A 13,609-nucleotide genomic window follows, 5' to 3' on the forward strand; every position below is an offset into this window, starting at 1 on the left:
CTGGTTTGTTTGCTTTTCTCATTTAGAATCATCTGGATAAGAGTGCCTCTTTGACATTATTTGAAAGCAACAGCAAGGAAACAGGATTAATGTCACTATCCCAAGATTTGCATTCTTCAGTGCCTACTAAACCACTTCATCTCCTAGCTCCTTCCTCAGGCATCCAAAAAAAAGTGAAGCTTATCCCTGTTGAAAAAAAAAATAATTACTCAAATGGATTTCCTTTGCTTAAGCTGGAATCAAGTTGTCATATCAAACCAGCATTTTTACATCCAACAGAAATGTCATCAGCATTTGCCAGGCCACCCCCAGTACCACAAGTAGCATGGAGTTCATCAGATTCCTTATGGGACCATCAGTCATCATATGCCCCAAGAAAGAGTAAGACAGAGGAGGATTTCCACAAGAGTAGATACAACCCTGAGATTTCAAGACAAAAGCATGAGGAAAAGGAGAGATGGGCAGAACCAGTGCGTGAGGGTCCTCCCAAATATCTGAATTCAGAGCACTGTGAAGGACAGCAAGAAAATTCACCTCAGTCACAGATCCCTGAGAATGTGAATCGTTTCAAAGCACCAAGCACTCAGAACCTGGCTGCTATTCCACTATTGCACTTGCAACTTGACCCAGTTCCTAGAGTTCCGCCACCTGTAAGGCAGCCAATCACTACTACTTTAATACCTGTTAAACCTGCAGCAAAGGATGCTGACTCCAGAGAAACACAGTGGGATGCAGGAATGTCACTACTTCAGATTAATTTACCTCAGAAAAAGAAGGTACTGGATTTTAATAATATATTTTTCTAAGTTGTAATGTTTTGTCAGTTTCATGGTTTCTTAGTCATCACAAGTAATTTTATCTTTACAGACTTTGAATTTGAAATTTTTCAGCACAGATGCCAGGAGGGTTCTAGAACTAAGTGTACCTGCTTATTGACATGTCAATATGAGGCAGACTGCAAGCCTGAAAGTGTTTATAGCTACATTAAATTGAGTCTATATTCCATAGTTCATCAATGTTCAGCCCACTAGTAATGAGTGTGAAGAATTTGCTATCTAAAATACTGGACAATATTTATATGGTAAAAAAATAGGGTTTTTTCATAGAGAGATTGTAATAGAATTACTTACAGAAACAGAATGTGGTGAAAAATCCTGTTTTGCAGGGCAGAAACGGAATGGTAAAAGACTTGGTAAGAAAATATTACAGATGCTGAATACCTGATGTTTTGAAAAATGTTATTTCTTATAGACTTACATGCTTACATATCCCAGTTGAGAAGAATGGAAATGCTTTCCCTTGAAAGGTGCTTCTTCAGTTCTTGTCTGCATTGGATGGTTCCTAACTTCACCCTGAACTACCTACATAAGAAATACAAATATTAGTGAAATATGTTCTGTGGAGAAAATGAATACTTTTTTATTTTCAGAAAATAGTTTACACATGTACATATTGGCAGAGGTTCTCCAATATTAATACTCCATTTCCATATTCTTTACAAAATGTTACAGGAGTTTTGTTTGTGTAACTGAAATCCAAACTTGACTGGCTTTCTTCATCCAATCTGACTGGAGTTCCCATCCCCATTTTCCGTCTTTCTCTCTTTTTGAACCCTCTTAGGCACCAAATCTCATCCCACTTCGAGATCTCATTGCATTTGAGCAATGCCACAAGCATCATTCTGTGCCCAGTAGTTCCTTTGGAGAAGACCAAACGAAACCCATCCAGCTACTAAGAACTGATGTTGAACCATTTGAACTTAGAGATGTGCAGAACAAAAGAAAAAGGCAAGCCAGATTTTTAAAGTGGAACTTCATTTTGACAGACTAATTGGTGACTTGTACCTTCTAGCTTTGGCATCAGAGGGAGTGTATTCTCTCAGGAGAGAATAAAATAACAAATGTTAGTAAAGATACAGCAGAAGTGTATCATTAGGATGTGAGGAGTTCTTGCTCTTAGGAGATTGATAGGAAGAAGATTCAAGAGGAAAGAGGAATTTTTCTTTCCGCTATCTGTGTTTTGAAGTCTTGCTGTCTTCTGAATGTTTGCTATACACTCTTAATGAAGCGCTCACTCCTTGCACAGTGAATATTACACAGCACTGCTGTCTGGGCTGCATATTGTCACTGTCATCTTCAAGAAAGAAAGAATTACGTGGTCTTTCAATATAATTAAATATGTGGACTGTTTTTAATAGAGACAGTGATTAACAAAATTCCTACTGATCCTTTGTTGTTGATGGTTTTTTTGTTAGGTATGTTATTTATAACTTACAAAATTTGATCTATTTGATGTTAATTGATTTCACAAAAAATGAAACAGTCGTTTAAGCTGCTTACATATCTTTGCTCAGTTCTTATAGAATGCTGACCGAATGTTCTGGAATAGAATACTTGGTTTCTTTCAGTTATGTAATTTTGGAGCAGAGGCTCAAGACGAGTTTTTCACTATTGAAGTGAAAACTTGCTACACAAGTAACTGCAGATAGAGTTTAGAATACATTTTAATAGTATCTATAGAAGTGCTTAAAGCTGTAGTTGCTGTTATATAATCTACTTGTCACATATTAAAGAAGAAGCTGTAGTTGCTCTTTTGTAATCTATTTGTCACCTAGTAATTAGAAAATTACTGCTGTGTAATTGAAGTTTGCTTCCTATAAATTCCTTATGGGCATTTTGTGTAGGAATTATTAATTATACACAAGATACAGCTGTGAAGTATTATGAGGTTTGTTATATTTAATAGTAGCCTATTAGACAATTCATAGATTTTAGTGTAATTGCTGGTATTTCTATCGGTTCTTACAACATTTTCAAGTAGTTTTCAAGCAGGCAGAAATTGTGATTTGAACTGATCTATATGCAGCAGATATCGATCTTTTCCAATCTTTATTTCAGTGTTTATTTCTTAATAGTAATCTTTCCTAGAAAACAACGATAGGTATTGTAATTATTTCAGAGCACTTACTCTTTACCTGTCATTAATATGTTGACAGTAAAAAGAGGCGTAGTAAGAAGCAACTGAAAGAGAAGGAGGAAAAGAAGAAACCAAGCGTGTCCTTCTGTCCAGATGACTCCATCATCAGTATTAGTGACACAGCAGTGCCTACTGAATCAGAGACTGGGGTATAGAATTACATTTTTTTCTTAGCTCTTATCTTTTCCATTCACGTATTAGCAGAAAATAAAGGAGAAAAATAAAAATCAAACAATAATATACTTCTCTTCCAGGCTCCTGCCTACAAACAGTATGCATATTTTTGATTCATATACTTGCATTTTCTCTAAACTAGGGACTGATTTTTATAAAAGATTCCAGGATTGCTGGGTTTTTTTCTGGAATGTGAACTTGTTTTGCTAGGATATAAGTCTGCATGTACATTTGTAGTCAATACCTATAAAAATGTTAAAAATGAAAAGAAAAATTTCCTAGTAGTGACAAAGTGACCCAGGCAGGTGACCCAGGATTTATTCTTTCCATGTAGGCCTGGATGTATGACAATACAAGAGTAAGGATGTGCAGCATTGGAATCTCAGTTTTGTCTCAGTCCAGACTCTGAAAAAAGAAAGCCTTGATCAAGCTGGGTTTTGATTAGGCCTTTTTGATACCTTTTTCTCTGAGACTTAACTGCAGCACAGCAGCTGGAGTTAAGCAGGTCCTCACCAAACCTGGAGATGTTCAGGGTTCAGCAGGGGTAGGATAGACTCAAAGAGGAATAAGGAATTTATGTTACTGCATGTCACCCTTAGGTACCTAAGAGAATATTACATAGTCAGTAAATTCCACTAAGTTGGAATAGATCAGAGGAATTAAAACAGGCATTGAGGAAAGTAAGTGACTGTTATTTCTTTCTTTTCCCCAAATCATTACTCATATGAGGTATATTGGATAGTTAACATCACCAAGAAAGCCTTTACTCTGCACTGGAACTATTTTTAAAAGATAATTCTTTTTTTTCCTTATATTAGGATCACAAACCAAAATTGACATCTTGCGTTCAAGATGGTTTTTTCATGTCAATGGGCAAGTACAAGTCTTTTTAATGTTTTGAGTACTTAAAAAAAAATCAAGGAACATTAGTCTGTTAGAATTCACAGTAAAACTTTACAATAATCTCCATGTTAAAAACTAGGATAATGTGCTTTGTGGTCAGTAGAGCTTTCTGTCTTATGGGATCTTTCCCCAGACCTTTCAGGATCTACAACAGGTGTCCAGATCCAGAATTTTTGGGAGACACTCGTTTTTTTTGGAAATTGGTATGAAGAGAGGTGCAGGCAAATTTAAAATCTTGTGCAAATTATCTGAAGAGTCAGAATAGTTTTCACAAAAATTTTAGAAGTATTTTAATTTTTCTTCAAAATTAGTGATAATCTTGTATTTATGTTTATAAACAATAGAGTTAATGAAATAATACTAGTATGTCAAGTTAATTACCTGTGGTTGACAGTGACTTCTGGTCATGTGATTAATCAAAATAATTCTGTAAACATTTCCAATCCTAAATTTTTAATGTATTTTAAAAATATATTATTCCAACATTATTTGCCTGCATATTCTAATTACACAAAATTTAGGTCTCTTGTAAAAGAAACTCAATACATGCAGTGTTTCTAGCCTGCCATATGAAGACCAGGCCTGTGGAAAGATTTCCTTCTTTGTATAACATGTTAATTCATGACAATATTCAGTTCTGTCACAGGACAAAATGCAGTTCATTCTCTGAAGTTTGACCTTAAATGCAAACTTTGTAGAAACAACAATAGAGAAATGAAGACATGCATATTATAAATATTCCTCCCCTCCTTTTAGAATGTGAAAGAGACTGTTACTGTTCAGCATATTAAAATATTTAATTTAAATTCACATATCTAAACTGAATCTTGGTTGTAATTCAGTGTAACATTGTGTCAGTTGTTTATTCATATAAAATTGGTAGCATGAACTTTTCTTGGAGTAATTTTTGAGGTATGCTTAGAGACAAGTGAAAATTATCTGTCATAAATACAAGTAGGAAAACGTTGGAGCCCATAGTTATGAGTTAGCATAATTGCTTTCAAATATGTCAATTTTTTTTATCAGTAATAGACACCTATTTTGTATTATCACATTTTAGATGCAATGGATAAAGAAAGTATTACCTCAGCAGATCTACATTATTTGGCTTCTCTTGGAAAAAAGCCAGCAGAAACTCAAGATGCAAGTACAAATACTTGTCCCCGTAAGTGCTACACAGGTAATCTACAGAAACCAGCTGTTTCTGGTGTTGATCTTGATTAGTTGTGCTATTTGATCAGTTTTCAAAATGCAGCAAGTTTGTAAAGAGAAAGCAGGTTTTTGTGTAGTTTTCTTGTTTCTAAAAGAATTAAACTAGAAAAAAAAACGGAATATAAATTATAAAGCAGTAGTTAAAATAATTATAATTAAAAATATTACTGACACAATTATGTAAGAGTCTCTTCATGCTTTCTGTAAGTCAGTTCTGCTGAAACTTTTTCTGAAAGCTTGTTTTAATTTAACTTGACTTTATCTAAATGCATTTTAGACAATGTTTCACACTTGACTGAAATTGCTTCCTTTCCTCTTCCCCTACTTTTCTTTGTGAACTGGCAAATCAGAAATGTACACTCAGATAATGCCATTGGTGTCTTTTCTTTATGTAAACTCATACATTCTGGTCTCTTTTTTTTTTTTCCAATCAAGAGCTCAAATCACATCAGGATCATGGAATCAGTGGTGGAATTGAGGTTTCCACAGTTCAAGAAAACGAGCTGGTTACATCTGTTCCTGTATCAGGTGTGGCTGCAGTCTTTCTCCACTTCATTTGTTGTTTGGGAAGTCTATAAAAGTGTTCTAACATGGGTTTTCTACCTGAGACACCTTAATGCAGGGTGCCAATAACATGCTAATTTATCTGACTTTCTGAAACCCAATCCTCATTTTGTGGATTTTAGCTTGATTTTAGTACCCATTTAATCTTTAGATTTATTGTAATGTAGACCAAATGAATCGATCAGTGAGATGTTATAACAGATCACATGAAATTGAGCTGCAGTGGCATTGTTTCATCAATAAATTACATAGATTTCAGTACCCAACTATTTTCCTGTGGTAGCAAGAGAGCATATTAATTTTTCCATTATTGTGAAATTCAACAATGTTTTTTTATTTGAAGATAATTTTACTACATCCCATGACTCATTTGCAGATAGTTTTATTAGAGGTTTCTATTTGAGTAATCTAATTTCTTTGGATTAAGTGCAGATGCAGATTTTTTTTTTACCTAAGTAGGAGGGACTTAGATATTAATAGCAATCTAGATGGCAGCTTAGTCAAAGCTTTTCTTATCTTCCAGAGAATGCAGAGCTGTTTCTTAATAGTCTGAAGTTTTTGTGGCTTTTTCTGTAAATATAATACTGACTATTATTATTTCCTTGTAGAATCATCCAGTTCCTCTGAGATTCTACTGCCAGACATGTATTTAAACCCGAGTTTCCCCACTGAGGTGAAGGAGAAGCCTTTACCATCCCTTCTGTCAGATGCACCTGATTTGGTTAGTGATCTAGTGTTCATGTGGCTTAAATGCATTTTAAGTATACTGTTTGTCTTCATGAATTTGGGTTCTTTGTATCTGCATGAGTCAGTTGTGTGGTGTGGTAGGGAAGATTGTATTTAATTTGTTCCCAAAACAAAAAAGTCTTTCATCTACAAATGTCAAGAGGTAAACACAGGAAATGGTGAACAATGCACTATAAGCAGCTCATTCAAAACGCATACTGTATAATTCTTCATTATCTTGTTGTTTAGCATAAACAGGAATATATCAGTGTGATTGACATTGAAGACAGTGACATCCTTAGCAATTTGCCCATGAAACCTGAGTCTGCAGAAGAGATAGCTGCTGAACAGCAGAATGAGAAGCTTGAAATTCCATCTACTGCAAAACTTCATCACACAGCAGCTTCTGTTACTAATGCAGTTCCACCAGTTGCACCTGGAGCTCTTCAGAAGCAAGGTAAACCATTTCAGTTTTAAATCCAAGAAAAAGTAATACTCTTTTGTTGTAATACTCCCACAGAAAATCTGCAGCCTTTTCCCAATTAACCTCATGTTTTTTTTTGTCTTAAACATCAACATTGATACATATGACTTCTTTTGTACTGATTCTTGCCTTCTAAAACACTCTATTAGATATGTCACATTTATGCCTTACAATTATGGGCAGTATTTAGGTGCTTGTGGCTTTTTTAACGAAACTGGTGTATTCTTTTTTAAAAAAATTTATTTTAAGATGATCAGCAGAAGAATGTGTCAAACAAATTGCAAAAGGCAGATAAGTCAGATTCTGCTACAGATATTGTAACTTGGAACATAGCACATGAAGATGGAGGAGCTCTTCCTTCTTCGGGGCTTCCACTCAAACTAATTGAAAAAGAATACTTTTCCACAAAGCAGAAGGAAATGGATATGCAATTACGTGTACTAGAGAACATAGTAGAAAATATGGAGCAGGATTTCAGAAACAGCAAAATGGTAAGTGCTAATTGTTGGTATTTAAACAGTTTATATTTTCAGCTAAAGACAAAACTTCCATTTTGGAATGATGTGTTCTCAAATCTGCTTAGTATCTTTTGAAAGATATTGAGAATAATATCTATCTATCTATCTGTCTGTCTGTCTATCTATCTATCTATCTATCTATAATATTTGTAACATTATATATAATATCAAAATATTATCTATATTATAATACAAATTTTACATATATTTATATACAGTGTTCTTTCATATTTAGTGCTGAATCTGTTGGGTGACATGGTTGCTTACAATGGATCAAATGTTGGCCAGAATGGTGATGTTATTAATGAATGGGCAGAACATACTTAATTTCTGTGTAACTGAGTTCAGGCTGAGCAGGAGACCTTTTTTGGCAAAGACTTCTGCAGCTTTACCTCTGCAAAATATTCTGAGACTATTTCTGGAACCTGTTCCAATTTGTTTAATAAAATACTTGCATTTTTGCCATCTTTATAAATCCTGGAATATGTAATTAAAATAAAATTGGTCTGTTATGGATTTTTTAGGTCTCTTCTAACTCATGATATTCTATGATTCACAGAAATGTAAAGACCTCATTGTGTCACTTACACATAGTTATTACACTTAGGTGGATTATTTAATCACTTACATTCTTCATCAAGATTGTTACTTAAGTCAGATTTTTTTAAAAGCCTGTAGGGAAAAAAAATCTTGATATATCCTGTATTTGTTTCAGCATTTCATAGCACCTGGGTTTTAAAACTTCTGGGTATCTAGACAAATCCTAAAGAAAAACCCTTTTTTTGGTCTTTTTTTAAAGTTCATACTTGTTGGTCATTCCTATTATAACAATTTCTCATGTATTAAGTATCAGTTTTGAGATTTGTTCTTTTTGAGACTAATGGTCAGTAAAATGTCTCACTCTAGGTTAGTTTTAGTTTTCATTTTCTAGTTTGAAACTTCAGACTTATGAAGACGTTGGAAGTCTTTTAATATCTGTGGGTTTTAGATAAAATATATATTGGAGAATTTCCGCTACTTTAAGCATAATGTGATTGGTTGAAGTAAAACTGTACAAACAAATAATAGTTTATATGTATTTTTCTCAAACTAAGTATCCAGAAGATTGTAATTCTTACATGAAATTAATCTACCTGAGCTGTTTTGATTCCTGATCATTTTTGTTTGTTTTCAGTCAGAACACTGCATTAAAATTCAGAAGTTCAGAAGATTCTGACAAGAAAAATATATTTAAAGTAGACTTTGCATAAGTATGTGTGGTGTAGTCTCAGAAATACCTTGAAGGAAGTATTATTACCTAGTTTTTTGGTTTCACTTACAGTTAGTGAAGCTGATAGAGGATTTTGAAGTGGCTGCTGATTCAGACCTTGGTGCTCATCCTGCAGTCTCTGAAGCTGCTGGAGTCATTGGTGCTGGTATGTGTCCAGTTAAAAGAAGGATAATAAATTTACCATGGAATATGCATATTTAATAACTTTTAGTTACCGCAGACATTTATTGCAATCCCTAAAGGTGTTACTGAAATATAAATTAAAAATACCAGAGAAAGAAATAAAATTAAAGGTAGCCAGTCTACCTGGTTTTATTAAAATCTTACATCAGCTTAACATTTTACTAGAGCAGAGGTATTGAATGATTTATTGTTTATGTAACAAATAACTATGTAGTACCTACTTATAGCTACTGGGCTGTGCCAAGAACATTGTCTAATCCACTTATGGAGTTAATGCAAAGCCAAGTGGTGGAATCAAATCATGGCTATATCTGTGATCATACGTAAGACGATATTTAGGATGTCCTTTAGACTCATCCAGAGCAACTCCTGGTCCAGTAATTTTCTTTGTGTGTGCAGGACTGGTTCACAGAGCACAGCCCAGGAGGTGCCCTTCTGTGGGGAGACACAGAAGATCCAGGTCCAGGCTGGTGTAGGTGACAGATAAATTAAAATGCCACTAACCAAGATATACAATAGTTTCTGCATTTTGAGGATTCGCCATTGGTCTGCACTAAGTGCAATTTTGGTTTTTTCCATAGAATCAGAAGATCATTTGATGGGCATGATTTTTGAAGATGTTATAGATGATCAAAAGGAGAGCTTAAACTTGAAATATCCTATGCCCAGTTCTACTACAATGGATGCACACTCTTCTGCTTCTTCAGCCTTGGCTTCTAAGTTTCCCAGTGGCCTGAAGTCACCTTCCGGTATAAACTTTATTGTATATTTTTCCTCTTTGCATCTTTTAAAAATAAGTAAACCTTTTCTTCATGCTGTAGCACTTCCTCATGGCTGTTACACAATGTTACATAATGCGAATGAGCTCATTAAAGTCAGGCATGAGTCTTTCTAGATTGCATTATTCAGAATGGCTTCATTGCTGTGTGATAATGAGTTTGTTACATGACATAACAGCTTCACTAAGTTTTGAAAACAGTTCAGTACTGAATCATACTTGCACTCAAATTCACTGTTATTGAAAGAAAATAGTCAGCATTGCGTCTGTTTCTGAAACCCATCACTGTGCTGATTTGTACTTATTCACCTAAGTGAATATAAATGACTGTGATATCACAGAACACTTAAAGCTTCCTCCAAAAGCTGTCTTGATGATCTCTGTCATCTACCTGTGTCTAGAGAGGTGATCTCTCTATTAAATCCAGCCTACATTGGCAAAATCAATGGGTTTATTTCTCTGTACAGTAACTACTGTCTGTGTCTTAAAACATCATTTTATGAAGTCTAGTCATTTTGAAAACTGAGAGTAAAATGATTTTGGCAATTATGAAGACTACAGTAGCATTAAAAGGAGGACGAAAAATCATTCTGCAAGCAGCTTGTTGCCTGAGGTTAAAAATGCAGTTGTATTGTTTTCTCTGTGTATTGCCTGCATTTCTTGCAGTCAGGCTCCCAAAAGTGGTATGTGCTTTGTACATGTGAATGTGCATTTGATAGCCACATTTACAGCAGTCTGTCTAAAAGGTATTAAAACATGGTTCCTGTGTCTGTATACAGTACTAGCGAATCTCAAATAGTACACACACACAGTTAAGTTTTGAAAAGAGCAATAGAGTTTTCTAAGTATAAACTTGTTATTTCCAAGCTAAGAAAACTATAGGTGATACTAAGTTACAACTATAATTTTTTGAGATGGAGAGATTAGTTTAGGAGAGGAAGCAGTGCTCTTCCTTCCAAGACAACCATACTGCTCTTCAGTTGCATCTTCCGAATTCCAAGCTTCTTCTGAGTACCTGGATTTCTCAAGTAAGTGCCAATCAGTTTTCCAAGAAACACTATATAATTAATTGGAACAGACTATTTCCAGTTAGTTGGTCATTGCAGAAGACTGTGAACAGTGACAATATCTTCCAGCAAAACTACCTGCAAAAGCCAGGAGCTGTTAATTAATGCTCTCTGGAGCCTCTGTGCTCACCTGGCAGTCAATGATGCGTTGTTTCACAGGCTTTTAAGCTTATGTACCATATTAATTTATTTTTAATGTCAACTGTCAAATATCAATTGTTGTTGACATGTTTCTATATTTTATCCTACGGGCTGTTTAACATACATATGATTAGTGTGTGTAAAAGTGCAGAGGTGTTATTAACAAGGATTGTTTCTGTTTCAGGTTCTCACATATGCAGAGATCTCTGTCCTGGGTATGTATTTTGAGACTGGTGTTATTGACAGTTTACCAAAAAGGTGACTGATGGGGTGGAACCATCACTTTATAAAATTTGAATAATTTATTTTCAACCTGAATAAAATCCCTTTTGTTAGCTAATTTCAGGCATTTACTCTGACTTTGGTGGTGCCTGTTAGATTTGCTTCACGCAAAAGCTCTAGAAGCATTCAGAGTTCTTTACTAATTAAAGGTATTGGAGCTGTTAATGTAGATGGTGCTCTTGTCTGTGTGCATTTGTTATTTCTCCTATTTGTAAACCACTTTTTCAGCAAAATACATGCAGCTGCTGTGGGTAGCTTTCCATGAGGGCCAGCTATCACCAGAAGGTTTTTAAAGTCTTACTGTGTGTAAAGTATAAAGCAACAGACGGAAGATTTCAAAACTGGGAAGAGCCTATGCATAAAATAAAATGGTCTGACATATATATTTTCACTTTTAGCTACTGTTAGTCTTCTGTATCCAGTAGAAAAGATTAGCTGGTTTCCTTTCTTCCTGGTCATTCTGCTCCATTACCCATCTTTATTGCTTTGCTTGAAGCATAGCTGTAAACTGAATGGTTTATCCTATTTTTCTGGTATTTTAAGTGGAACTAGTTGTTGTGACTGAAGTAGATTAGGAAGTGATTATATAAGGTGGAGTATGGGTGTAAGGCAAAACTTTAGCAGACACTGATGGCTAGCAGTCCTAAGTTATGAGATTTGTTTTTTACTGGGACCAACTGATTGAAAGAGAGGAAAGAATTTGAGAGAATATAGGTGAAGCTGTGCTCTCACTGACACTGATTCTTGCTGAGAAGGTCATTGAGATTTGGATACCGCTGAAACTGGTAGCACCTCATAACTTTATCTCCTCATGGGCAGCAATACAAACCCTGTGGTGCTCCTGCCTGCCAGGCTCAGCCTCCTGTGGGCCAGCCATGTTCACACAGCACAGCAGAGCTCAAGCATTTCAGCTGGGGATTGTCCCTCTGTTGGGACAATCAGATCTTGCTCCTTCTGTCCTCATCAAAGCTCACTCAAGTGTACTAACCCAGTGGAGATGTGGGGAAAGAATATTCAGTCCAAAGGCTCTATGTAAAACAACCTGGATATTGTTGTTTTAAGTATGAAAGAAAGGGGTTTAGCTTGTTGTTTTTACAGGAATGTTCTACTTTAATTTAGTAACAGGTGTTTTTCCTACCTAACATCAAGCTCTTTAGAAGATCTGCAAATTACTGGTCCAAGTGATGTTACTGATGTGGTGAATGATCGTGTGCTAGAAAGTGACACCTCTCTGCTGGAGCTGGGCTTTGCAAGAACACAGGCTAAGAAAACCTTTAGGTAATACCATGGCTGGTTTTTGTTGTGTATTGCTTAAATCATTTTAACACTGGTTATTCGTGTGGTCCACACCCTGTAAACAATGGGAGCAAGTATGTGGTTTGGTGTTAATGGGACTGGTATTAGAGCTTGTAATTGCCACAAATCTACTGGTCATTATTGTCAAATGTACTTATTGTTTTCTAGTATTCTGGTTTTGAAATTCTTTCCTTCTTATTTGCTTGTTCCTTCTTCTGCTAGGTATAGGCTGGAGCACTGGTTTTATACAACTGGTTTTATAGAGGAGATTCAGTTCAGATCTTCAGGTCTTTTAAAGCAGGTCTGAAAGACAGAACAGGTATTTCCTGCCAGGGACACAGCAGCTTCAGAAACTTCGAGCCCCAGATTCCAGCTTGTCATGTTCCTCTCCCTGCTGGAGATTTCTACACCTTCCTGACTGTCAGTTATAAAATCAGCTGTGCTCTTTCCTGAGAGAAGTCATAATGACAGCTTTTTCCTACTGCAGTTTGTGATATCAATTGCTGACAAGACAAAAATATGCAGCTGTTCAAGTCACTGGTCTGCTGCATTAGTGACACAGTTCCCACCAGTTTAAGCTCTAGTTCTGTTATCTGAATGTAGCTGACAAGTAAAAGAATAATTTTAGGAAATGTCTTGGAAATTACTTGTTTACCAGGATTTTATTTAGTAAAAGTTTGCAAAAGAAAATTTCCCCTCTTCATTATTTATGCTTCCAGCTGTGTCAGGATTTTAAAGGGCTTTCAATGTTTTTTGTTATATCATGTAGTTGCCATTGTTTGTAATTTACAGGATGTGCTAGATTATTTCCTGTTCACATCTGCCCTCAGGGTCCTTGATTCTGCTTCTGGGCATTCTCAAAGAACAGAAAAGGAAAGAAAAGAGATCCAAACATGGATGAAAAGAAAGCAAAAGGAAAGAATGAAAGAATACTTGAAGAAACTAGATGAACAAAGACAGAAAGAACATCATCCATTCAACCTGAGAAAGAATGTGGTAAGAATAACAGGTGTATTGAAGAGTAACTGTTACTTA

The 13,609-nt window shown here is 35.4% G+C and overlaps 1 protein-coding gene across 1 annotated transcript in view; it reads left to right on the top strand.

The window, feature by feature from the left end:
* Positions 1 to 13,609, top strand: part of CPLANE1 (ciliogenesis and planar polarity effector complex subunit 1) — a 58,847-nt gene that overhangs the window by 38,708 nt on the left and 6,530 nt on the right. The window contains exons 35-48 of the mRNA XM_058823776.1: positions 27 to 776; positions 1,621 to 1,787; positions 2,996 to 3,125; positions 3,969 to 4,023; positions 5,114 to 5,218; positions 5,701 to 5,793; positions 6,438 to 6,550; positions 6,805 to 7,012; positions 7,289 to 7,530; positions 8,879 to 8,972; positions 9,592 to 9,759; positions 11,181 to 11,211; positions 12,428 to 12,556; positions 13,405 to 13,570. Coding sequence (XP_058679759.1) covers positions 27 to 776; positions 1,621 to 1,787; positions 2,996 to 3,125; positions 3,969 to 4,023; positions 5,114 to 5,218; positions 5,701 to 5,793; positions 6,438 to 6,550; positions 6,805 to 7,012; positions 7,289 to 7,530; positions 8,879 to 8,972; positions 9,592 to 9,759; positions 11,181 to 11,211; positions 12,428 to 12,556; positions 13,405 to 13,570 — 2,451 coding nt within the window. The remainder of the gene's footprint in view (positions 1 to 26; positions 777 to 1,620; positions 1,788 to 2,995; positions 3,126 to 3,968; positions 4,024 to 5,113; positions 5,219 to 5,700; positions 5,794 to 6,437; positions 6,551 to 6,804; positions 7,013 to 7,288; positions 7,531 to 8,878; positions 8,973 to 9,591; positions 9,760 to 11,180; positions 11,212 to 12,427; positions 12,557 to 13,404; positions 13,571 to 13,609) is intronic.

The sequence above is a fragment of the Ammospiza caudacuta genome, chromosome Z (assembly GCF_027887145.1).
Source record: "Ammospiza caudacuta isolate bAmmCau1 chromosome Z, bAmmCau1.pri, whole genome shotgun sequence".
NCBI lineage: Eukaryota > Metazoa > Chordata > Aves > Passeriformes > Passerellidae > Ammospiza > Ammospiza caudacuta.